This window comes from Andrographis paniculata, unplaced genomic scaffold, assembly GCF_009805555.1.
Source record: "Andrographis paniculata isolate CXL003 unplaced genomic scaffold, ASM980555v1 Contig76END, whole genome shotgun sequence".
NCBI classification, from domain to species: Eukaryota; Viridiplantae; Streptophyta; class Magnoliopsida; order Lamiales; family Acanthaceae; genus Andrographis; species Andrographis paniculata.
This window is the reverse complement of record NW_026137613.1, coordinates 1,017,062-1,043,945: the sequence shown is the minus strand read 5'-3', so window position 1 is coordinate 1,043,945 and position 26,884 is coordinate 1,017,062. Positions and strand designations below refer to the sequence as shown.

The 26,884-nt window shown below is 36.3% G+C and overlaps 3 protein-coding genes across 12 annotated transcripts in view; 2 read left to right on the top strand and 1 right to left on the bottom strand.

Annotated features, from left to right (window-relative positions):
- Positions 1–15,200, top strand: part of LOC127266602 (phosphatidylinositol N-acetylglucosaminyltransferase subunit C) — a 47,230-nt gene extending 32,030 nt beyond the window's left edge. For 2 of the 10 annotated variants that reach the window (XM_051296898.1, XM_051296897.1), the window contains exons 2-4: positions 3,869–3,907; positions 4,052–4,121; positions 14,238–15,200. In XM_051296898.1, the coding sequence (XP_051152855.1) occupies positions 4,074–4,121; positions 14,238–15,143 (954 nt within the window). In that variant the 5' untranslated portion in view covers positions 3,869–3,907; positions 4,052–4,073 and the 3' untranslated portion in view covers positions 15,144–15,200. Of the gene's footprint in view, positions 1–3,052; positions 3,318–3,428; positions 3,482–3,868; positions 3,908–4,051; positions 4,122–5,071; positions 5,091–5,583; positions 7,677–11,787; positions 12,666–14,237 lie in introns of those variants that run through there. The other 8 variants (XM_051296894.1, XM_051296892.1, XM_051296896.1 and 5 more) reach the window with 8 other exon arrangements.
- Positions 15,201–16,111: 911 nt separating this feature from the next.
- LOC127266603 (vacuolar protein sorting-associated protein 55 homolog) lies at positions 16,112–19,378 on the bottom strand. Its single transcript, XM_051296903.1, has 5 exons — positions 19,189–19,378; positions 17,420–17,530; positions 17,280–17,319; positions 16,682–16,766; positions 16,112–16,554 (listed from the first exon to the last, which is right to left on the bottom strand). Exons 2-5 carry the CDS (start codon positions 17,516–17,518, stop codon positions 16,362–16,364), a joined length of 417 nt encoding a protein of 138 aa, XP_051152860.1. The 5' UTR covers positions 17,519–17,530; positions 19,189–19,378; the 3' UTR covers positions 16,112–16,361.
- Positions 19,379–23,161: 3,783 nt separating this feature from the next.
- Positions 23,162–26,666, top strand: LOC127266422 (pentatricopeptide repeat-containing protein At4g14820). The gene is made up of 2 exons (XM_051296668.1): positions 23,162–23,757; positions 24,918–26,666. Exons 1-2 carry the CDS (start codon positions 23,174–23,176, stop codon positions 26,509–26,511), a joined length of 2,178 nt encoding a protein of 725 aa, XP_051152625.1. The 5' UTR covers positions 23,162–23,173; the 3' UTR covers positions 26,512–26,666.
- Positions 26,667–26,884: the final 218 nt, after the last annotated feature.

Sequence of the window (26,884 nt, the reverse complement as noted above, 5' to 3'; positions counted from 1 at the left end):
CTCCTATCATACAGATTGATCGGGCCTTCAAATGCTTCAAACTCTTAGAACATTTATCAAGTTCAAACAATGTTCAAACTTGATACCTGTTACACTCTTTGTCAACATATCAGCAGGATTCTCAGTGGTTTCAATCTTTTGCACTCTGACTCCACCTTCTTCAATTATTTTCCGCACAAAATGGTACCGCACATCTATATGCTTTGTTCTGGCATGATATACTTGGTTTTTTGCTAAATGAATAGCACTTTGGCTGTTACAAAACACCGTAACGTATTTTTGGCAGACTCCCAAGTCATCCAGTAATCCCTGTAACCAGATTGCCTCCTTAACAGCCTCAGTTATGGCCATGTATTCTGCCTCTGTTGTTGACAGAGCTACGGTAGACTGTAAGGTTGACTTCCAACTAACTGGTACATTTGCAAGAGTGAATACATAACCAATAGTTGATCGTCGCTTATCTAGTTCTCCTGCATAGTCTGAATCGCAGTACCCAACTATATATTGACCAATATCGTTACTTTGTTAAAACATCAATCCAATATCTAAGGTTTTCAGAATATACTTTAAAATCCATTTCACAGCTTGCCAATGTTCTTTGCCTGGAACATGCATATACCTGCTCACAATCCCAAATGCATGTGAAATGTCAGGCCTTGTACACACACCATCGCATACATCAAGCTACTAACCATATTTGAATAAGGAACCTTTGACATGTAACCACATTCATCTTTGGGACACTGTGAAGCGCTAAGTTTGAAATGATAAGCAAGTGGTGTACTCACAGGTTTGGTTTTGTCAGTCATGCCAAATCAATGTAGTACTTTCTTCAAATATTGCTTCTGGTTCAAGAACAATGTGCCTCTCTTTCTGTCTCTCGTTATTTCCATGCCAAGAATCTTCTTTGCTTCACCAAGATCTTTTATTTCGAACTCTTTGCTGAGTTGGGACTTCAACCTGCTTATCTCTCCTCTATTTTTCGAAGCAATTAACATATCATCGACATAGAGAAGAAGATAAATGAAAGATCTATCATGTAGCTTACGAAAATACACGCAATGATCAAAGTTGCTCTAGTGTACTTCTGGCCGGTCATGAATTGATCAAATCGTCTGTACCACTGCCTTGGAGATTGTTTCAATCCATACAACGATTTGCTCAACTTGCATACCCAATCTTCTTTTGCAGCAACTTTAAATCCTTCGGGTTGAATCATATAGATTTCCTCCTCCAAATCACCGTGTAAGAATGCCGTCTTTACATCCATTTGAACTAGTTCTAAATCATATTGCGCTACCAAGACCAATAAAATACGAATAGAGGAATGTTTTACAATAGGAGAAAATACCTCATTGAAATCAATTCCTTCATTTTGAGCATAGCCTTTGGCTACCAATCTTGCCTTGTAGCGAACATCGTTACAATTGGGAAATCCTTCTTTCCGAGTATAGACCCACTTGCAACCAATTGTCTTCTTTTCTTTCGGTAGCTCAGCTAGCTTCCATATGTGATTTTCTTCAAGGGAATGCATTTCCTCGTCCATGGCTTTGTTCTATGGTATACCTTCTTCAATAATCGGAAGTGCATAGGCCACCATAGTTTGGAATCGAGCAGGTTTCTGAATTTCTCTTCTTGGCCTCCTAACTGCAATTGGTAAATCTTGTTGCTGTTGAGGTTCTTGGGTTAAAACCTCTATTTCTCCGGGCTCTTCTTTAGTACAAGAACCATCATCGTCAGTTGGTTGATCATCTACAAGTTTAGTCATAGATGTCTGGAACTCCACCTCCTTGGAAGAACACTCCACCTGTGGGGGGTATTATCTGTCTGCTGCTTGGTTACTTTCTTCAACATCTCTGAGTTGAAAGTAACATCCCTGCTAAAGATCATCTTTTTCATCTCCGGGCACTATAAACGATATCCTTTTACTCCAGATGATATCCTTATGAAGATAGCTTTTCTCGCCCTTGGAAATTTCCATTCTTCCAGGGAAATTCTGTCAAAAGGACTATAAAAGGTCTAAGGAAATTGGGTTTTAAGTGAGCCTCGTGTCTTCTCGAGTTACCTGGGAATTTTCTTCGGTATTAATTGAGTACGATATTTCTCCGAAATTTCCATTCTTCCAGGGAAATTCTGTCAAAAGGACTATAAAAGGTCTAAGGAAATTGGGTTTTAAGTGAGCCTTGTGTCTTCTCCAATTACCTGAGAATTTTCTTCGGTATTAATTGAATACGATATTTCTCCGAAATTTCCATTCTTTCTCTTCCCGCGGCCGCCCAAACAGCGGCAGCAAATGCTATTCGTACAGTAGTCGGTCAAGGTATGCAACGAGCAGACACCAGACTCTTTCCTAAATCTTTTTCAGATGGGACAGCGCGAAGAGAGCCCAAGAGCCGTAGTAGCCCAATGGCTGTCCAACAACGAAACACAACTGCCAAGGGGGCCTCTTAGAGATCAATGGAAAAATCTTCAGATCAAGCTTGCTTTTAGGAGTGATCTTTCCCGCGCGGACGAGATCCAAATCTGTGATTGGCTCTGCGTGAATGTAATTCATAATGCCTTCAGTGTTATGGATTGTTATTCCAAACTCCACCCGCGTTTGCTTTCCCAAAACACAGTGCTCGCAAAAATCAAGTTTGCATCCAATGATGTGCATGCATGAATTGTGTCCAGTTTTCCTTCTCTTGAATGAAGCTCGATCAATTTATAATATACATATACTGCTTGCAGTATTATTTATTTGTGTGCTCTTATGTTGTTTGATGATATCGGCCTCAGCTTGACTGTTGGTAAGATCCTTACACACTTCAATATTCAATTCAAACAATACGATATAATATAGTTAATAGAAAATAACATATCGTATATTTATTTTTTTCTATAAAATATAATACTAGACTAGTAGAAGCAAATCGAAGCCTCGACCAAAACATTGAGATCTTGACCATTGGACTACTTTGTGGTTCCCAAATCAAATACAAACCTTATAAAACCAGTCCCATTTTGTTTTCTTAAATAAATAATCCGAATTATATTGAGCGTCGATTTCGTATAGCGTGGACGGTTAGGATCTATCAGTTTCACCATATAAATATCTCCTAGTAGGGTAGGGCTGTATTTGTTTGTTGACTTTATTTCGCTTCCATTTAGGGTTTTGCAGCAGCAGCGCATAAACCCTTTATACGGTACGCCTGCTTATAGATCGTAATTGCATAATTGTAGACCTCAATTACTGCGTTTGTTTAGTTACATTGGTTCTCTCGGCTTCGGATCTAATGGCTCCGAGCAACGGCCCGTCTGCCGCTGAGAGAGATCAGGTTTTCTTCTATGCTTTCTGGCGAGACACGCTGATTCAGGATTTGGGATGAATGTACTTATCTTATATGGGGGATTGTAACTCGTAATGTTTTGTTTTTGGCACTCTGTAGCTTATTGGGATGATGGAGGGGGAGATGGAGTATAGGGTTGAAATGTTTAACAAGTGGGTAGTCGTTCTTTGTGTTTGGATACTAGGTTGTGTTGATGTGATACTGTTTATGCAATGCGATTCAGATGACGTTAAGGTTTTTTCAATCATTGAAAAGGGAATGGCTTGCCCTCGGGAATTTACCTAGCCCCGTGCTCGATTCTTCTTCTGTTTAGTTTTCCGTGGTTAATTTCAGTGCGTGTTGGTTTTATTCGTGGGTGTAGTATTAAATGAATCCTAAAATCATCAATCTGCCTTTTCTATTTATTATTGCCTGTTCGAGAACCCGGAATTGTTGTCTCCGACTGTATGAGTTACTGCTACTACCTAGTTGTACATTGAGAATTAAAATGCTTCAGGAGTTTCATGTGTTAATTTGATTGTACCTCTGTTCTGCTACAGGCTTACTCACACATGTTTCAACAAATGCATTGAGAACAAGTACGTACTGCAGATCCAACTGGTTGACTGGATCATAAGAAACCCAACAGCATGGATCTCTCATACACACACACGCGCGTATATTATCCTATGAGGATTATCTAAAATATGCTTTTCATGATTTTGAATCTCTCATGTTATTAGGTATAAGGACTCAGAGTTAAACATGGGTGAAAACAGTTGCATTGACCGCTGCGTAGCAAAATATAGGCAGGTGAGTAGTTCATATTGTCGCTCACAATGCACCAATATTTTCATTGATCAGTGGTTCTTTTTCATAACAAGCTTCTGAGGTCATAAATCGTACAATTAGAGCCAGCAGATTATTAGAGAAGAACCCAAATGACTAGTAAGTAAACACACAGTATTAGCCCAAACATACTCACACAAATTTAAGTACACAAACATGAATAACAAAAACACTTTCATACATTTCAATAATGGCTTCAATCTCTTACTTCATCTTCCAATCACTTAAAAAAAAAGCAATTCTAAGTTACAAAGAGGAATACTTTTTAACCCTAACAACGCATTTCCATTAATCATTAAGAAATATTATCTTTTCATAAATCTCCGAAATTGTTCCTACAATAACTCCACTTACTTACAGATGATTAATCCTGATTATAAATTTTTTAGAAAAAATCTGATAAACACTCACTCATGTAAAATGTGGAATGAAATAACGCATTATCAACCAGCAACAATCATTTAACCCAGATAGAAAACCTAAACAAAATCAAAATTCCGATGAACATAAGCAACCGAAACTAACTCTTCAGCAAATTAAAAACAAATTAAGACGGGAACACCGGAATTAGTGATAAAAATTAAGCAATAGCTGATCAATCAACAAGCAGCACATACCGGCACAAGATTTAATATTGTGAATCTTGAGGTGCAAAACAAGAACGCTCGCAAAATGAATCATATACCAATCTAAGCTAGAAACTATCCCCTCGCCAGTCGCCAATCTCCCGGACCGCATAACATATCTGCGCGCTGCCCTGCGAACTCTGGGGATTATTTATTTGGGTATTTGAATTGTAAATATGGTAGGGTCATGGATTTGGGTTATTTGATTATCGGACCTAAAACCATCTCCAACCAATAATTCTATTTTTCTAATATTACAGTATATTTTTCTATTTTTTCATTTTTCAGGTCAGCTACTGTTGGAAAGGTCAAACATTGTGGCTCCTTCCTCAATCCCACATCCCCTTCCCTTTGTTCTAATTGTGTTGTATTTCTTATCTTCTCTCATAATATAAATTTGGCTGGAGTCCGAGGACGTAGGCAAAATTTTGCCGAACCTCGTTAAATTTGGTGTTCTTTATTTTGCTCTGGTGTGTTGGTTATTTTGCGATTATTTATTATGCTTTAATTTTGCCGGGAAAATTCTGTCAAAATGACTATAAAAAGTCTAAGGAAATTGGGTTTTAAGTGAGCCTCGTGTCTCCTCCAATTACCTGGGAATTTTCTTCGTTATTAATTGGGTACGATATTTCGCCGATCGTGTGGGACTAACCCGTTTTTCGCAACAATTGGTATCAGAGCCTTGGTTGCTTAGTATGCTCTGTGGTTGCAGTTAATCTGATCTTCCACATTAGAAAAGCGTCTTGGTTAAGCTGCCCTTATTGTGTAATTTTTTTATTGGTAATCAAACTCTGGAGCAGGAATGGCGGAAAAGTCCGGTGAAAAATCAACTTCAGATTCAAAGTCGGTGACGTCGTCATCAAGAACGATGGTCACGAATGCCAAATTCGACTTAAAAAAATTCGACAGTACCAATAATTTTGGTATGTGGCAATGCGAGTTGTTGGACATCTTGTTCCAACAAGAGCTGGACGAAGCACTCGCAGACAACAAACCGGAGGATGTTGATGATAAAGACTGGACGAGAATCAACCGTCTGACGTGTGGTACAATCCGGCTATGTCTCTCAAAGGAGCAGAAGTATCCATTTATGAGAGAGACGATGGTGCACAAATTATGGAACGAATTGGAGGACAAATTCATGAAAAAGAGCACAGAAAATAAGCTCTACATGATGACGAAGTTATATCGCTTCCAGTATTTGTCAGGTACCATCATGAACGAACACATAACTAGATTTGATTATCTAGTTACTGATTTGCTGAATCTGGATGAGAAGATAAATGATATTGATAAGGCGCTGCTAGCATCACTTCCCGATGAATATGAACATATAATTGTTAGTATGCTGACGGAGAAAGAAACAATTTCCTTTAAAGAAGTTACTACTAACGAGATCAGGAAAAATGATAAGTTAGAACATAGGAGTTCGACTGGTGAAGCCCACTATGCCTGGGGTCGTAACAAAAAATACAAGTCGACGAGAAGAGGCAGATCCCAGTCAAGAGGCAGAGTAGCAAAAGATGAATGTGTCTTTTGCTACGAGAAAGGACACTGAAAGAAAGACTGTCTCAAGCTACAAAAGAAAAAGGAAAAAACAGTAGCTGAAACATGTGTTGCTGATAATAATTAATTAGATTATTCATTTGCATGTGCCTCATCGGTGGCCTGCAGTGACGACTGGCTGCTGGACTCAGGATGCTCATTCCACATGTGTTCCAAGAAGGAGTGATTTGTCAATTTTGAAAACGTTGACGGCGGAATTGTCTATCTAGCTGACAATCAACTTTTCCAGATAACTGGAGTTGGTTCGGTTTATCTGAAGAACCACGATGGAACAGTTAAAGTGCTGACAAAGGTTCCATACATACCGAAATTTGCCAAAAACCTCATTTCAATGGGAGTCTTGGAATCTAAAGGCCATTCTATCAACATTCAGAATGGGATTCTTAAAGTGATCTCAAGAGCACTTGTCGTCATGAAAGGTAAAAGAAAAAATAACTTGTATCACTTTTAGGGCAACACAGTGGTTGGCGTAGCAGCAACAGAGAATGAGATGATCAAGCTGGCATGTAGGTGAAAAATCCTTGCAGACTCTAGCAAAGCAAGGATTATTAAAGGGTACAAAGACTTGCAAACTTGATTTTTGCGAACACTGTGTTATGGGAAAGCAAACGCAGGTGAAGTTTGGAACAACAATCCATAACACTAAAGGCATTATGAATTACATTCACGCAGAGCCAATCACAAATTTGGATCTCGTCCCCGCGGGAAAGATCACTCCTAAAAGCAAGCTTGATCTGGAGATTTTTCCATTGATCTCTAAGAGGCCCCCTTGGCAGTTGTGTTTCGTTGTTGGACAGCCATTGGGCTACTATGGCTCTTGGGCTCTCTTTAAGCTGTCCCATCTGAAAAAGATTTAGGAAAGAGTCTGGTGCCTGCTCGTTGCATACCTTGATCGACTACTGTACGAATAGCATTTGCTGCCGCTGTTTGGGCGGCCGCGGGAAGAGGAAGAATGGAAATTTCGGCGAAATATCGTACTCAATTAATACTGAAGAAAATTCCCAGGTAATTGGAGAAGACACGAGGCTCACTTAAAACCCAATTTCCTTAGACCTTTTATAGTCCTTTTGACAGAATTTCTCCGGCAAAATTAAAGCATAATAAATAACCGCAAAATAACCAACACACCAGAGCAAAATAAAGAACACCAAATTTAACGAGGTTCGGCAAAATTTTGCCTATGTCCTCGGACCCCAACCAAACTTATATTATGAGAGAAGATAAGAAATACAACACAATTAGAATACGAGGATTGTGCTGCGGGATTATTGTAACAAAGGGAAGGGGGTGTATTTATAGGAAACTTCGCCCCCCATTACACAAAATGGTACCGCACATCTATATGCTTTGTTCTGGCATGATATACTTGGTTTTTTGCTAAATGAATAGCACTTTGGCTGTTACAAAACACCGTAATGTATTTTTGACAGACTCCCAAGTCATCCAGTAATCCCTGTAACCAGATTGCCTCCTTAACAGCCTCAGTTATGGCCATGTATTCTGCCTCTGTTGTTGACAGAGCTACGGTAGACTGTAAGGTTGACTTCCAACTAACCGGTACATTTGCAAGAGTGAATACATAACCAATAGTTGATCGTCGCTTATCCAGTTCTCCTGCATAGTCTGAATCGCAGTACCCAACTATATATTGACCAATATCGTTACTTCGTTTAAACATCAATCCAATATCTAAGGTTTTCAGAATATACCTTATAATCCATTTCACGGCTTGCCAATGTTCTTTGCCTGGATCATGCATATACCTGCTCACAATCCCAAATGCATGTGAAATGTCAGGCCTCATACACACCATCGCATACATCAAGCTACCAACCACATTTGAATAAGGAACCTTTGACATGTAATCACGTTCCTCTTTCGGACATTGTGAAATGCTAAGTTTGAAATGAAAAGCAAGTGGTGTACTCACAGGTTTGGTTTTGTTAGTCATGCCAAATCGATGTAGTACTTTCTTCAAATATTGCTTCTGGTTCAAAAACAATGTGCCTCTCTTTCTGTCTCTCGTTATTTCCATGCCAAAAATCTTCTTTGCTTTCACCAAGATCTTTCATTTTGAACTCTTTGCTGAGTTTGGACTTCAACCTGCTTATCTCTCTCCTCTATCTTTCGAAGCAATTAACATATCATCGACATAAAGAAGAAGATAAATGAAAGATCTATCATGTAGCTTACGAAAATACACGCAATGATCAAAGTTGCTTCTGGTGTACTTCTGGCCGGTCATGAATTGATCAAATCGTCTGTACCACTGCCTTGGAGATTGTTTCAATCTATACAACGATTTGCTCAACTTGCATACCCAATCTTCTTTTGCAGCAACTTTAAATCCTTCGGGTTGAATCATATAGATTTCCTCCTTCAAATCACTGTGTAAGAACGCCGTCTTTACATCCATTTGAACTAGTTCTAAATCTATACTGCGCTACCAAGACCAATAAAATACGAATAGAGGAATGTTTTACATCAGGAGAAAATACCTCATTGAAATCAATTCCTTCCTTTTGAGCATAGCCTTTGGCTACCAATCTTGCCTTGTAGCGAACATCATTACAATTGGGAAATCCTTCTTTCCGAGTATAGACCCACTTGCAACCAATTGTCTTCTTTCCCTTCGGTAGCTCAGCTAGCTTCCATGTGTGATTTGCTTCAAGGGAATGCATTTCCTCGTCCATGGCTTTCTTCCACTTTTTTTTTTCAGAACAATGCACTGCATCAAGAAAAGTTTGTGGTATACCTTTTTTAATAATAGGAAGTGCATAGGCCACCATACTTTGGAATCAAGCAGGTTTCTGAATTTCTCTTCTTGGCCTCCTAACTGCAATTGGTAAATCTTGTTGCTGTTGAGGTTCTTGGGTTAAAACCTCTCTTTCTCCGGGCTCTTCTTCAGTACAAGAACCATCATCGTCAGTTGGTTGATCATCTACAAGTTTAGTCATAGATGTCTGGAACTCCACCTCCTTGGAAGAACACTCCACCGGCGGGGGTATTATCTGTCTGCTGCTTGGTTACTTTCTTCAACATCTTTGATTCGTTGAAAGTAACATCCCTGCTAAAGATCATCTTTTCATCTCCGGGCACCATAAGCGATATCCTTTTACTTCAGATGATATCCCTATGAAGATAGTTTTTCTCGCCCTTGGATTTAGCTTTGATTCTCTTACGTGATCATATGTAATAGATCCAAACACACGTAAAGAATCATAATCATTTGTAGGTTTGCCAAACCATACCTCCAAAGGTGTTTTGCCTTTAAGTGCAGTTAATGGTAGTTGATTGATCAGATGACTTGCATATGTGACTGCTTCAGCCCAGAATTGTTTGCCCAAATTAGCATTAGACATCATACACCGAACTTTCTTCAGCAAGGTTCGGTTCATGCGTTCAGCCACCCTACTTTGTTGTGGCGTGTCCCGTACTGTGAAATGTCGGGAGATGCATTCTTTCTTGCAAATATCGAAAAAGGGTCATTTCGATATTCCGTATCATTGTCAGTTCGAAGCACTTTAATCTTCCTCCCGGTCTGGTTCTCCATCGTTCTCTTCCAATCGAGGAATTTGCTGAAAGCTTCGTCTTTAGTTCGCATTGGATATACCTATATTCTTCTGGAAAAATAATCAACAAACGTTATAAAATAATGGTTTCCTCCCAAAGAAGCTGTCTTGATTGGTCTCCATACGTCTGAGTGAATGTAATCCATAATGCCTTTAGTGTTATGGATTGTTGTTCCAAACTTCATCCGCGTTTGCTTTCCCATAACACAGTGCTAGCAAAAATTTGCAAGTCTTTGTACCCTTTAATAATCATTGCTTTGCTAGAGTCTGCAAGGATTTTCCACCTGCATGCCCAAGTCTTATATGCCAGTCTTATATGCCAGAGCTTGGTCATCTCATCCTCTTTATCTAGTGCTGATACTACTGCTGCTACGCCAACCATTGTGTTGCCCTAAAAGTGATACATGTTATTTTTTCTTTTACCTTTCATGACGACAAGTGCTCTTGACATCACTTTAAGAATCTCGTTCTGAATGCTGATAGAATGACCTTTAGATTCCAAGACTCCCACTGAAATGAGGTTTTTGGCAAATTTCAGTATGTACCGAACCTCTGTCATCACTTTAACTATTCAATCGTGGTTCTTCAGATAAACCGAACCAACTCCAGTTATCTGGCAAGGTTGATTGTCAGCTAGATACATGTTATTTTTTCTTTTACCTTTCATGACGACAAGTGCTCTTGAGATCACTTTAAGAATCTCATTCTGAATGCCGATAGAATGACCTTTAGATTCCAAGACTCCCACTGAAATGAGGTTTTTGGCAAATTTCAGTATGTACCGGAACTCTCTCATCACTTTAACTGTTCAATCGTGGTTCTTCAGATAAACCGAACCAACTCCAGTTATCTGGCAAGGTTGATTGTCAGCTAGATAGACAATTCCGCCGTCAATGTTTTCAAAATTGACAAACCACTCCTTCCTGGAACACATGTGGAATGAGCATCCTGAGTCCAACAGCCAGTCGTCACTGCAGGCCACCGATGAGGCACATGCTAATGAATAATCTGATTCATTATTATCAGCAACACATGCTTCAGCTTCAGCTACTGCTTTTCTCTTTTTCTTTTGTAGCTTGGGACAGTCTTTCTTCCAGTGTCCTTTCTCATGGCAAAAGATACATTCATCTTTTGCTACTTTGCCTCTTGACTGGGATCTGCCTCTTCTCGTCGGCTTGTATTTTTTGGTTACGATCCCAGGCATGGTGGGCTTCACCAGTCGAACTCCTATGTTCTAACTTATCATTTTTCCTGATCTCGTTAGAATACAAAGCAGTAGTAACTTCTTTAAAGGAAATTGTTAGTATGCTAACAATTATATATTCATATTCATCAGGAAGTGATGCTAGCAGTATCAGCGCCTTATCAATATCATTTATCTTCTCATCCAGATTCAACAAATCAGTAACTAGAAAATCAAATCTAGTTATGTGTTCGTTCATGGTGGTACCTGACAAATACTGAAAGGAATATAACTTCGTCTTCATGTAGAGCTTATTTTATGTGCTCTTTTTCATGAATTTGTCCTCCAATTCGTTCCATAATTTGTGCGTCATCGTCTCTCTCATAAATGGATGCTTCTGCTCCTTTGAGAGACATAGCTGGATTGTACCACACGCCAGACAGTTAATTCTCGTCCAGTTTTTATCATCAACATCCTCCGGTTTGTTGTTTGCGAGTGCTCCGTCCAGCTTTTGTTGGAACAAGATGTCCAACATCTCGCATTGCCACATACCAAAATTATTGGTACCGTCAAATTTTTTTACGTCGAATTTGGCATTCGTGACCATCGTTCTTGATGACGACGTCACCAATGACTTTGAATCTGAAGTTGATTTTTCACCGGACTTTTCCGCCATTCCTGCTCCAGATTTTGATTACCAACAAAAAAAATTACACAATAAGGGCAGCTTAACCAAGACACTTTTCTGATGTGGAAGATCAGATTAACTGCGACCACAGAGCATACTAAGCAACCAAGGCTCTGATACCAATTGTTGCGAAAAACAGGTTAGCCCCACACGATCGGCGAAATATCGTACCCAATTAATACCGAAAAAAATTCCCAGGTAATTGGAGGAGACACGAGGCTCACTTAAAACCCAATTTCCTTGGACCTTCTATAGTCCTTTTGACAGAATTTTCTCGGCAAAATTAAAGCATAATAAATAACCGCAAAATAATCAACACACCAGAGCAAAATAAAGAACATCAAATTTAACGAGGTTCGGCAAAATTTTGCCCACGTCCTCGGACCCCAACCAAACTTGTATTATGAGAGAAGATAAGAAATACAATACAATTAGAATACGAGGATTGTGCTGCGGGATTATTGTAACAAAGGGAAGGGGGTGTATTTATAGGAAACTTCCCCCCCATTACACAATTTAGGCGACGTGGGATTGAGGAAGGAGCCACAATGTTTGACTTTTCCAACCGTAGCAGACCTGTAAAATGAAAAAATAGAAAAATGTACTGTAGTCTTGGAAAAATAAAGTTAATGATTGGAAATGGTTTTAGGTCCTATAATCAAATAACCCAAATCCATGACCCTACCATATTTACGATTCAAATACCCAAATAAATAATCCCCAGAGTTTGCAGAGCAGCGCGCGGATATGTTATGCCGTCCGGGAGATTGGCGACTGGCGAGGGAATAGTTTCTAGCTTAGATCGGTATATGATTCATTTTGCGAGCGTTCTTGTTTTGCACCTCAAGATTAACAATATTAAATCCTGTGCCGGTATGTGCTGCTTGTCGATTGATCAGCTATTGCTTAATTTTTATCACTAATTCTGGTGTTCCCGTCTTAATTTGTTTTTAATTTGCTGAAGAGTTAGTTTCGGTTGCTTATGAATTTTGATTTTGTTTAGGTTTTCTATCTGGGTTAAATGATTGTTGCTGGTTGATAATGTGTTATTTCATTCCACATTTTACATGAGTACGTGTTTATCAGATTTTTTTTTTTTAAATTTATAATCAGAATTAATTATCTGTAAGCAAGTGTAGTTTTTGTAAGAACAATTTCGGGGATTTGTGAAAAGATAATATATCTTAATGATTAATGGAAATGCGTTGTTAGGGTTAAAAGGTATTCCTCTTTGTAGCTTAGAATTGCTTTTTTAAGTGATTGGAAGATGAGATTGAAGCCATTATTGAAATGCATTTTTACTAGTATGAAAGTGTTTTTGTTATTCATGTTTGTGCACTTAAATTTGTGTTAGTATGTTTGGGTTAATACTGTGTGTTTACTTACTAGTCATTTGGGTTCTAAAACTGTCAAGGTGAAAATCGTTGTTTGACGCAGTGTTTTGAATAGAAAATAGGCGTCGGATATGCTGTTTTTTAGAGGGAAATTGAAATTTGTAGACTACGTAGTGATGTCTTTATTTAGATTACTATAACTAATATATTTTTTAGTCTTGTTGTTTGAGAGTTGTGGTGTTTGTATTGTGTGTGGGTTTGGTGGCTTTTAGGCATAGTCGTGGATGGAGTTATATGTGTTCGTTAGCCTCTATTATTTCATTATGGATGAAAATGCCGATGGGTTGAGTATAAGTGAAGCATTTTCATCATTTTGCACGCCTTGCGTCACAGGGATATGTTTCTTTTCAGTATTAATTGGGTTTTGACGTTTGAGTTTTTTTATTTAAATAATGTTTGATGAGATATTTATGAAACTATATATTTTTTCAGAAAATTTAGAGTTCAAATAATAACAAGTTGGATAAAACCTCAAAAGAAACACACATACGACATCCTGAAATCGACAATAGTGGGAATTCCATTTCTTATGCACATATATATGTACTTATATAGACATGATCTCGGCCCTTATGCTTATTGGCTAGTATATACTTCCTCCGTCCGCCTCTAAGGGTCACATTTACCTTTTGCGTAATTGTACTTAACATTAAAAATATCTTTATATTTGTATAATATTTTGTACAAATGTCCTTCTATTAGTATTATAAGACATTAATGAAAGTATTTTTGCAATTTTTTCTTAATTTGTACTATATTTTGATATAATAATTAATATTTAAAAATCAACACGCAAAAAGTAAATGAAACCCTTAGAGCCGGACGGAGAGGTAGTAAATAATAAGTAAACTTTTAGTTTAGGGAGCTCTGGTATAAAAGTAACTCACCATTAGAGTTTATTTCTCCCATTTAGTAGTTTTTTGTGGTCTGATTTTAGTTTAGGTAGTACTATTTGACATTGTTTGGTGTCATTTTTCTTGTATGAATTTTGCGAGAATCATTGCTACTGCTGTGTAGGTTCGGGTTCAATATGTTTACGTTATTTATACAGGTTGTTGCAGCGACAATGGAGCCCCAAATGCCTGGAAGTATATCTCCAACCTTTCCGAAGTGGAGAAAAGTTGCTTACGGAGGAATGCAACCAGGCTTCGACGACAACCACATTGACGAGTCTTTTCTGGAAGACATGATCATGAACACCAACGTCGTGAAACGAGACTTGGCCAAGGTAATCCTCGACTCAATTTGCATCTCACAATATTTGTGCATTGTTGCTCTCGTGGTTTTGGTCTGGACTTATACCCTGAGATCTCTTTTCTCCGAGAGATCTCTTGTCCTAATCGACATTGGCCTTCTCGGGGCAGGATTTTTAGTCGTTCTTTTAACAGAAGAAATGCTTTCGTTCGATTTACTTCTCAATTATGTCCTAAAAACCTCGTTCTTCATAACGGGCTTATACGCCCTGTCTCCCATTTATCACACCCTCACCCAATCGATCAGCTCCGACTCCATTTGGGCGCTGACGGCTTTTCTTGTCATAGTTCATCTCTTTCTACACAACTATTCGGGTTCTCTCGAATGTTCGACATTTGCGAGCAACATATCGCTTAACGCCTCCATTGTTGCTTCCCTTTTGATCGCCTCTCGACTTCCTTCTCGGCTTCTTGTCTTCGCCATTGTCCTCTTCTCCCTGCAAGTTTTCTTGTTTGCTCCTTTTGTGTGCCACTGTGTAAAAAAGTATTCTTTTCGGCTGCATCTGTTTGTTTCGATGGGATTGATTGCGGCGACGCTGTTTTTCGTGTATCGATTTCATGGAATGCTGTTTGTTGTGCTGGTGAGTACACTTGTTTTTGTGAATTTGGTGTGTCCGTACTGGCTGATTAGAGTTCAAGAGTATAAATTTGAGATCAATGGTCCTTGGGATGAGGCAAAGCTCTGTTTTAACATAACTGAGTGAGTGAGTGAAACTATTATTCATTTTCATATTTTTGTATCACATATTTGTATTTGTCTTGGATGTGTTTCTTTTCAATTAAGGTCTTAAGAAATTGTGTAGAAAATGAAAAGAAATACATGCAGTTCTTTTTTGTTTTCGATTATTTGACTTAGAAATTTTTTTTAGGAGAAAATAGTAGGGTTGTGTTTGGTCTGTGATATAGTTTGATGAAATATATATATACTGTTTTGCTTTTATGTGAAATATATAAAAATATGTATATGATATAAAAATGATGAGTGCATTTAATATATATATATATATATATTTTTGGAGGAAATGCGAGAAAAAAACACAAAATCACACCTTAGGTTCTGATAAACTTGCCCAGAATGGCTGCATATTGTTGATCAGAAGGTTCAAGTTTTAATAAAAATACTATTATTTCTTTTTAAAAACATATACTTTAGTAATATTTTTTATTTTAAATAACTAACCATAAAAATTCAAAATATTACTTCATTCGTTTAAAGTATTATTTTTTTTATATTTTTTAGTAGATTAAAAAATAATCGCCAATGAATTAGGCCAATTTTTGGAGTTATGGTTGGAGTAAAATTACTGTAGCAATTATATATTTAGAGTTAAAACTGGATAAATAGAGTTGATAGGTTGGAATAGCAATGGTATATTTAGAGTTAAAACTGAATAAATAGAATTAATGGGTTGGAGATGGGCATGGCCTTCGTACCTTACACTTACATATAGTTTACTTTCAAGAATTGTCCACCAATGAGTGTTCTAACTGCGAGTAATCATTCTTAGAAAATTCAAAAGACAAAAATTTTGAAACATATGCAAAAGATAAAATTGAAAACTTTTGAGAGTAAATTTAAATCCACCTTACAAGAAAAAAGGTTATAATTATATTAAAACATGCATCAATTTCACATAACACAAAAAAAAAAAAAAAAAAAAAAAAATGCAAATTACAAAATGAATCAAATTAATTAATGTTTAGAAATAATCCAAATTCCCTGTGGTGTTTTTCACACCATTTCAACACAAGAAGATGATGTCATGTGCCACAAATGTATATATACATTTCTGTCACACCTCAGAGCAGAACAAAAAAAAGGCACAGATAAGATCTCCACACAAGAAGAAAACACACACCGGCACCGACTGATTGCGCAATAGCCGAATAAGGCAGGCGCAAGCCTCGTCAACCTCCAAATTTTAGAACATACTATAGGCATCATCCCCATTTGTACCAAGGTAACATAAAATGGCCATAGCAAAGATAAAAAAAGATGAAAGCTCCATTGCCAATGCTCCCCAACCAATTACACCCGCGTGCTTGAGAATGACCGGAATAGCAATACTACCAACTACTGAAGCACCTGTTAGAAACTTTGTTGCATCTATCCAACTGCATAAACGGTAGGAACCCATATGTATGTGTATATATGTTTTTAATAATAGAATTGTGTCGAAAAATTGAAATGAAGGGGAGCAGATATAGATAATGTTAAACATACTGCAAAGGAAGACATTACCCACTGGATGATTCGGAATAGAGAGAAGAGCTATCAAATCCGGCAAAGAAGATTAAAGGCATTGGTAGAACCACATACATTAATACTGCAGAAAAAAAAAGAAAAGAAAAGAAAATACAAATTTTAGAACCCGACACAGAAAGGGTGAAAAGTGCTAGCCCTCTAATGATGATCAATCGCACGATTATTTTTAAGGTCCCAAAGTTTCTGAAATGCAGGTACAAGTTCGAATTATGCTAGAAACCTACACACACATTTTCAATTTGGTGCAATTCTTTCTACTTGAACAGCATAACTTGCCTGACTTCCAAAATCCACTTTTTACGACCCGGAAAGGCGAATGAACAGCAAAATCTTTGGATGCTTTTCCAGATTTGCTAAACAATATCAATTCAGTTGATGTTTCATATTTTAATCATACTAAGGACAAAGTTAACTATCAAGATTCTCTAGGTGACACATGAATGCTAGTGAAATATTCACAAATAGACAGGTAAAACTGAAAAAAAGTTACGGTGTGATTTCAATGTATATATATATATATATATAGAGGTAAAAAGGTTGAATCTTAACAAAAATTTAAGCAAATATATAGCACCTGTTAACATGGGCCACCAATTATTGTACAGAGCGCATGCCTGAAATATCATCACAGACACCGGATAAAAGAACATAGTGAGAACACAAGAATCAACCACAAGCAAAGAACTAAAGCTAAAACAAGGTCTAGAATAGAACCAGTATTTGCAAAACAATTCCCCCGGACACAAGAATTGCTAACATGGCGAGTTTTCCAGATTGCAAGCAAGTTCGCATATAACCAGTCACATCTGCCATCCCGGCCTTGGTCTAAGAAAGAAGGCCAGAGGAAAGATAACAGGTAACATTTCCAATTGAAAGTTTAAAATATATAAATACAAACTAATAAAGGAAGCCACACACCGTACTTTATAGATGATATCACTATATGCCTTCAAAGAGCTATAAAAGAGGACAGACAAATTCCAAAAATCCCACATGTTATTTATAAGAGACGATCTTTAACTCTTTCAGTTAAGTGGAGCTAATAGACTAAATTTTAGAAACATTTGAAGCTATTTGAGGAAAAATGACGATCCAAAGATTGATGGGTATTGCAACTGGAACTAGCACCCCAATAGTAAGTAGATATTAATGCATATGCTTATCATGTTTGGCGGCGCTTCATAAAATGGGTAATGGACATAAAACTGTATAATAATTATAAGGGACCAATTTACCATTATGCTTGAATACATTTCCAATCCATGCTTCCAAACAATCAGGGTAGACTTGCCTACTTAATGAATAGTTTTAGAAGGAACTCGACTGAAGAGAGATTTGAAATGTCTCACTTTAAAGCAGCAACACAGTGAGCAATTAACTAATATATGAACATTAAGCTTTGCTCAGAAGGGCTCTTTCTCGGTTACATGGCCTTTTTGATCTCATTTGTAATTATGATGAAATACTATTTTAGGGTAACTCTGATATTGATTGATCCTAATTCATTTTTCTTTTTTTTTTTCTCAGTATTCTGCCAATAACCAGATACTAATGAGTATTATAGTGGCACTTAAAAAAAAAAACCAATGATTATACTCCCAAATACTTAACAGCAAAGACAGACATAAATGACAAGAAAACAGCAAAGAATAGTTTGTGAGAGTGTGTGTGTTTTCCAGAATGATTTAATTCTTCCTTTTTGTGGAGCACATATTGTAGGGGTAGCAACATGTATTGTCAACGACGCAGTTGTCCATCTCCTCAAACTTAGTCCTACTGCAAGTAGCTACCATGCTGAAAGCACAAGCAACTTAAGCCTTAAGACCGTTCAGGTTAAACTGCTGAGAATTGGATTCAACTAAGCTTAGCTCAATTAATTTCGATCAAAAGATCCCCGAGTATTGTATGACTTGAAAGTGTGGGCCTGTTGCTTAGTCGCACGTCGCGAAAAGAGGCACTGTAAGATTATGGTTAGAAATACTAACAACTGAAGGTCTAATTTCCACTTTTAGGTGGCTCTGCAACAGGTACAAGAACAGTAATCTTGTTACCCAAGCCACAGTCACTCCAATCATCATCCAGTAACCATTATCAGTTGGACAATCCCTTGGCCTATAGTTATCAAGTAATCTTAAAGTAAAAGGATACATAATTTCACCCAGCCTCATGATCCTTCAAAAAAAACCTCCTCCACTGAACATAATTAGACAGAAATCCTTTAAATATAATAGATTCATAAGCTGTCTGTATCCAAAGAAATTGAAATCAGAACAGGTCATTCAGTGGCAAAGCACGGAAGTTCTTAATCCTCTGCTGCAGCCAAACAAACTTGATCATACTTGTGCTACAGGATTTATATATATATATATCTTCTGGATACGAAATTAAAAAATCGAGATCATGATGAATACACTTGAGCAGTTAGAGAAAAAATCAATGGATTTGTACTATTATTCGTAGCTGGGTTTCGAAAGAAAGCATACCAGTTCAACTCAAGGGATCAGAATTCGTAGGGTTTCGGAGATTTTTTTGATCGCCAGCTATGAATCCTTCGATTGGAAGGGCCGAATTGCTCCTGGATTCGTACGCATCGAATGCTTTTCAGGAGAGAGAGAGAGAGAGAAGCCGGTGGTAGCAGATGGTGTAGAGGAGGGTTCTAGCGCGGAGTGGTGACAACGAAGTTCTATAAAAAATATGTAATTAATTTTTTTTTATTTTTTTTAATTGTTCATAAACTGGCAAAACTTGACCCGATACACTCACAAAATAATTAGATTTGGATCAAAAATTTCAATCCGATTATGTATACGGATTGACACTAACCCGACACGATAGTAAACGGGTCGGGTTATGGTTGAGGCTCTCAAGTCGAACCCGACACGACAACCCGATTATAATATATTAATAATTTAATAATTTTCTCATAAAGTAATTTAAACTAAGTTTAATTTTAAATAATTCATCATAATTTAATAACAATTAATTTAACACGACAACACAACAAAAAATTATTTAATTTGAATTAAGAAATTCGATTTAATTATGTATATTATGTATACGGGTCAACACGAATCAACTCGATCTCGACACGATAATAAACAGTAATTTAACCCTTTAAAATATTTAATCCGGCAGGAATGGACCAATGCCAGAGCTAGGATTCACTAATCCGGTTTGGGTTTGGACGTAATTTTCATTTTATTTTATTTTATTATTTCCTTTTTTGATTTGATGATTTTATTTTTTCTTTTTTTGAGGGAGGGGGTTTGAGAGTTAATTTTAAGAAAGTTTTTGAATTTTATTATTTAGGAGCATTATTTATTTATTTAGTAAAAAATAATATTCTTTTTATCCATAAAATTCTTTTTTCTTACACCCAATACTAATTCAAAACTTCTTAATTTTTATCTTTTTTTTCAATAGTATATATTTTTATTTATATTTAAAATTTCACATTTTTCATAAAATTAATTTTAAATTAATTATAAATAAATAAATAAATAATTTATTTGTATTATAATATTCATATTGTATACTCTATATTATATTGAGATATAATGCTAAATATATTTAAAATATCAACAATACTATATCATTTGGTGTCATCTGAGTCGGGACGAACGAGGTATTACTTACATATATATATTATTATAAATGATACTTTCTTAGTCATTCAATTGTGTGCTTAAGCACGAGTTTTTTTTTTTTAAAAAAGAAGATAATTCTTTTTTTTTTACTTTTTAGGGTAAAAAGAATGGTATTTTTTTTACTAAAAACTAAAGTGAAAATAAATTTAAATGACAACAAAAAAAGTAAAGTAAAAATAAATTTAGATGACATATGATTTCTTTTTATATTTATGCCAATATTGTTAATTAGGTTCATATTTTAAAATTAATAAAGTTTGTTTATACAGTGTCATTTTATTTTTGTAGATGTATATATAGATTCTTTACTTGAGATGTGATATATCTCAAATAATATAAAAAATATTTTTTTTTTATAAATTATTGATTTTTTGTGAGTTGATGTAATATATTATTAAAAATAATTCTTATGTTTCGAAAAATATATATATGTAGTATTTGAAATTGCATTAGAATAGGCACTTCATGATATTGTAGTGGAGTAGAGCTACGTTGATATCCAAATACATAAGATCGAAAGACATGTCAATAATATCGCAACAAGGAAAAGAAAGCAACATTGTTCCTGTCCAATCTCCTATGTTAATCCCGACGAATTATACTACATGAGTAATAAAGATGGAAATCATCGTGGATGTTCAAGGAATTTAGGAGTCCATCGAACCACGGGCCAAAGTGGATGTGGATGATAAGAAGGACAAGGTTGTTCGGGCTTCTATCTTTCAGGCAGTGCTAGAGAATATTCTTCTGCAAGTATCGAAGAAAAAAAATAACAAAGAAAATTTGGGATGCATTAAAAAATGAAGTATTTGAGAGTCAATTGAGTGCAAAAAGTGAGACTGCATACGTTGAAGGGTGAACTTGAAAGGTTACGAGTGACTGATGGGAAAACAGTAGATGACTTTGCTGGGAAATTGAGTGGTATGACATCGAAATTCAGAAACCTCGATGCTATGCTTGATGACAATGCACTTGTTCAAAAAAATTTGATTCGGTTCCAGACAAGTATCTTCAATTGGTTGTTTCAATTGAACAATATTAAGATATGAACAAAATGTCATTCGAATAAGTTTTTGGTCATTTCAAAGCTTATGAAGACCGATTGAAACTTCGCAATGAAAATACGAGTAATAAAGGGGGCTTAATGCTTGTTAAGACGCACAACTAGTCGAATAGGAAAACTTCAGGAGGAAGATTGTCATCGACGGGAAGAGGACGTGGTTTTTACCATCACGATAGAGGTAGTCGGAATGGAAGTGGTCATGGCAGAGGTATCGGACAAGCCCGAGGTGGTCGTCAGAATTTCACAATATCTCAAGGCTATGGAAATGACCATCATCGGGGTCGAGACAAACAACATATAAAATGTTTCAGTTGTGAGAAATATGGATATTATATTGGAAATGTATATTGTAATATTGCCCAAGGAGAAAAACAATGAAGCAAATTTAAACCTAGATTGAAGAGGAAGAATCAATGCTGCTTCTTAATGTTTATGGAGAAAATTCACAACCGTTGTTCGATGAATATACTCTGGGTAAATTTTGGGTCGAACTTAAAGACTGAAAGGATATCTTTCCTTTCTTTCTTTAATTTTTTGTCCTCATGTTTTTTTTTTTTTTTTTTTTTTTCTAATTTTAAATTTTAGTACTAAAACTTATATTTCATTCGTCTTAATTCAATATACTTATTTTTATTATTTTTGTTCTTCTCATTTAAAAGTATATATATATATTTTATAATATTAAAAGTAATTTTTACAAAAATATTATTTCTTTTGTGCTTATTAAGGTAAAATTGTTAAAATTATTTTACATATTTTCACTGACCAATAAGGTACTCATATTTTTTAATTTACTACATAAATAAATAAATAAATATACACCTTCAATTTGAACGGAGAAGTATATTATATACATTGCATTAGTATATATATTATATTTTTTTAGTACTTTCTCTCTCATGTAAACTTATACACATTTGATCGGACACAATTTTAAGAAAAATAAGTAAAAATAACTTTTTTTTCTTTTTATGGCAAAAAATAAGTAGAAAAAATGGTATTATTTTATTAAAAAAAACGAGAATAAATTAGGATGACAACTAAAAAGAATTAGAATAAATTTGGATGACAGATATAGTAATATTCACCGAGACTTCTATAAATATATATATATATATTTGGTGAATACATATATATATTAGTTAAGAAAGTTATGAAAAATAATTTAGTATAAAACTTAATATTTGGTATTCCTTCAGTCTAACTAAAAAGTATATATATTTTTATTTTGAACAATCTAATTAAAAAGTAACTATGTAATATAATATTTAACTTTTTTTCATAAATACTCATAAGTAAGTTAAAAATATCATTACACTATATTTAACTACTCGCTAAAATTAAAGTATTATTATTTATTAAACTCCGCTTCAAAAATAAATGTATATATTTTGTAATTGGACGGTCATCGATTTATTTATTTTTTGCACAAAATTTTAAAAATATTAATATTATATAATGCATAAATAAAAATTAAAAAACTAAAATGTTTTCAAAATAAAAATTTATTATACAATGTAAGTTTAAAAGTAATTTTAATATCAGATAAATATTAAAATTACTAAACAAATAAATTGATATTTTATTTTAAAAAAGAATCAAAATAGAAAAATATATAAATAGTTACTAGATGGAAGAAAGTATTTTTTCAAAAAAACAAACATATGTATACATAATGTGATTTTTTAATAAAAAAATATTATTAATAAATAGTGTAGAAATATATGTATACCGTCCTAAGCGCTTTTCACCCTCCCCATGGCGCAGCCACTCCTCACCACTCCCATCCCCCCCACCGCGGCGGCGCCGCCCCTCCGCCACCAGCCCAACTTCACCCACCTCATCTCCACCGCCACATCCCTACCTCACCTCAAACAAATCCACGCTCAACTCCTCAGACACCCCCACCATCATCAACACCTCATCCACCTCCTCCTTCCCTCCCTCTCCTTCCCATCCTACGCCCTCTCCCTCCTCTCCGCCATCCCCGCCGCCACCGCTCCGCCGCCGCCGAAGCTCTCGAACAAAATCCTCAAGCATCTCTCGCGCTCGAACGACCCCTACTACACGCTATTGTTCCACCAGAAAATGCAGGCCAAAGCCTTCCCCATCGACAGGTTCACCTTTCCTCCATTGCTGAAGGCGGCGTCGAAGTCCATGGCGATTAATGAAGGGAAAATGATACACAGCTTGTGCGCGAAGCTTGGATACGCGTCGGATCCTTTTGTGGAAACTGCATTGGTGGGAATGTATGCTGCCTGTGGAATGGTTTCTGAGGCACGCCAAGTGTTCGATAAAATGTCCCATAGAGATGTCGTCACTTGGCACATCATGATCGATGGGTGAGTACTTCTTCTATAAATAAGCTCGAAAAAAATCTTACTCCATAACGAATTTGGCTATATAACTCTTTGATTTTTTGTGGTGAACAAATTATGCTCATTGAATTTTACCATGGTTAACATTTTTTTTTTTTTTTGGTTTTTCAATTAGTTGATTGTGAAAATGTGCTGAGAAATCGACGAACATCGACTTAATCGACATTCTTGTGATAAATGTAGCTTTTGATTGTTGATTGATATTTGAAAAATTGATCTTATTAGATGGTTTTGCAAAGTATGCTTTTATTTGTAGAGTTTGGTTTTAGTTTCTTTATTTTGTACATTATGTTGGATGTGAAATTTTGAATGAAGAACAGTTCTTTTTTTTTTTTTTTTTTTTTTTTAATATTTGAAATGAAAATGAAAAATAGTTTCCAAATGCTATGTTTTTTAAGGGGGAAATTTTTATAATAGTGAATAAATAATACTACCTTCGTTCTACTTAAATATAGATTAAGAAAATATAGTAACCATTATATCGGTGAGTATTGTATAAGATGAAAAAGTTTAAAGTATTGTATAAGATGAAAAAGTTTAAAGTATGTTTAATTTTATGTAATATTTTAAAGACAAAATTATCTATAACTCCCCCGTGGTGTCAAAACTTTAATATAAATTCTCCTATACTTTAAAAATGGTATGACGTTCCGTTATACTTCCAAAAATATTGCATGAAACTCGTAGATATGAAATCATCTTCTCATCGCAAAAAAAATGTACAAAGAGATTTCATGCAACGTTTTTAAAATATAAGGGGCCATGCAATTTTTAAAGTATATGAAAGATTTACACTAGGTTTCAAAACCCCTTGAGAGTTATGGGTAATTTTGCCTATTTTAAATGAAAAATGTATATTAGATGTGATATTTATAGAGAAAAATTTCGATGAATAATATGAAAACAAAGTTGAAAATATAAATATACATAAGTATGAATCAAAGGAATTATGGGCAATTTTTCGGTTTCTTAAAAGGAGGGAATAAGAGGAATAATTTGGTGTTCAAAAGTTAATATGTTTGATCATCTTTCGACACTCCTTGTGTGTTCGCGCGCACGCCGTATGCGTGCTATAGATTAAATTTTGTGTTTTCTGATTATAGTTCTGTGAAATGTTGCCATAGATATTGCCAAAGTCAGAGGTTTGATGATGTTCAAGCTCTGATCACAGAGATGAAGCGCTCCGATATAAATCCAGATGCAAGGCTTTACACGACTATTCTTTCTGCTTGTGGCCGCGCCGGGAATTTGGAACTCGGGAAGCTCATGCACAGCCTCATATCCGAAAATGGAATTGTGATCGATTCCCATTTGCAGAGTGCGCTTCTAAACATGTATATAACTTCCGGGGCGATGGACATTGCGCAACGCATGTACGATAGCTTTTCAAAAAAGAATGTCGTGGCGTCAACTGCCATGATCTCCGGACACTCGAAGAACGGTAATGTTGAAGCTGCTCGGATAGTTTTCAATCAAATTGATGATAAGGACTTGGTTTGTTGGAGTGCGATGATTTCCGGTTACGCGGAGAGTAATAGGCCCCAAGAAGCTCTAAAAATATTCGATGATATGCAACGGCGCGGAGTTAAGCCGGACCAAGTGACGATGCTGAGTGTTATTTCGGCGTGCGCTTCTCTCGGCGCGTTGAATCAAGGGAAAAAAATCCATTCGATTGTCGACGATAAAGGATTTGGAAAGGCTTTGCCGATAAACAATGCTCTGATCGATATGTACGCCAAATGCGGGAGTCTAGAGGACGCGAAAAGGGTTTTTGCTCGGATGCGTAGGAGAAATGTGATATCTTGGACGAGCATGATCAGCGCGCTCGCAACCCACGGAGATGTCGATGACGCCCTAACCCATTTTCATCAAATGAAAAATGAAAACGTCGAGCCGAATTGGGTTACATTCGTCGGCGTTCTTTACGCTTGTAGCCATGCCGGATTGGTTCAAGAGGGACGGAAAATGTTCGAAGCTATGGTTAACGAGTACGCGATTACGCCTAAGCTAGAACATTATGGTTGCATGGTCGACCTCTACGGTCGAGCTAATCTTCTTGCTGATGCACTCGAGATCGTCGAGCAAATGCCAATGGCGCCGAATGTTATCATCTGGGGTTCTTTAATGGCCGCTTGTCGGATTCACGGCGCATTCGAATTGGGCGAATTTGCCGCGAAAAGCCTTCTTGAGCTCGACCCGGATCACGACGGCGCACATGTGTTTTTGTCGAACGTTTACGCGAAAGAGAAAAGATGGAAAAACGTCGGGGAAGTGAGACACTATATGAAGAAGAAAGGCATAACGAAGGAGCGCGGATGTAGTAGGATTGAAGACGACGACGGGATCCACGAGTTTTTGACGGCGGATAAAAGCCATCGAAGAACGGGTGAGATTTACGCGAAGCTAGAAGAGGTACGGGACGAGGTGGAAAAGATTGGTTACGCGCCAAATACGAATTGCGTATTGTTGGATATAGAAGAAGTGGAGAAGAAAGAGATAGTTCTTTGGCACAGCGAGAAGCTCGCGCTGTGTTACGGTCTGATAAGCTGCGAGCGACGCTCTTGTATTCATATTATAAAAAACCTTAGGATCTGCGAGGATTGCCACAGTTTTATGAAATTAGCGTCGAGGGCGATGGATAGGGAAATTGTTGTAAGAGATAGGACGCGATTTCATCATTTTAGGCACGGTTCTTGTTCGTGTAAGGATTATTGGTAAGCGCCGCGGCTAGTACCCGTGCGCTCTTGTATACAAAGACATGATTCGATTCAGTTCGGTTCGGTTTAGTACAAACTTTGTACTTCTTCGGCCATGGATTTGTATATAATGCATTTTGAATATATCAAGTCATTTTGTAATTGTAGACAAAACTGTACAAAATGTATTTGTATTTTACTAAATTGCGTCAAATTTTATGTACTTTTAAAATTGTGTCAAATTTTCTCAAGATTTTATAAATTTTGCTTCGATTGTCCCTATTTAATGGTATTTGACTTTCGTGCCTAAAATGCGAATGAGTTCAAAAATATTGAAATTACAAATATATTTATTCTAAACATAAAAATTTTGAAATTCATTCAGCAGACAGAAG

What these genes read in the sequence shown, in the direction of transcription:
- LOC127266603 (XM_051296903.1), bottom strand. Translation starts at nt 17,518, where the DNA reads ATGGCAGATGTGACTGGTTATATGCGAACTTGCTTGCAATCTGGAAAA. An exon ending in TTGGTGGCCCATGTTAACAG is followed by an intron (nt 16,767 to 17,279) that starts GTGCTATATATT and finishes TTTTTTCTGCAG; the next exon opens with TATTAATGTATGTGGTTCTA. An exon ending in TATTCCGAATCATCCAGTGG is followed by an intron (nt 16,555 to 16,681) that starts GTAATGTCTTCC and finishes CCGTTTATGCAG; the next exon opens with TTGGATAGATGCAACAAAGT.
- LOC127266422 (XM_051296668.1), top strand. Translation starts at nt 23,174, where the DNA reads ATGGCGCAGCCACTCCTCACCACTCCCATCCCCCCCACCGCGGCGGCG. An exon ending in TGGCACATCATGATCGATGG is followed by an intron (nt 23,758 to 24,917) that starts GTGAGTACTTCT and finishes ATGTTGCCATAG; the next exon opens with ATATTGCCAAAGTCAGAGGT.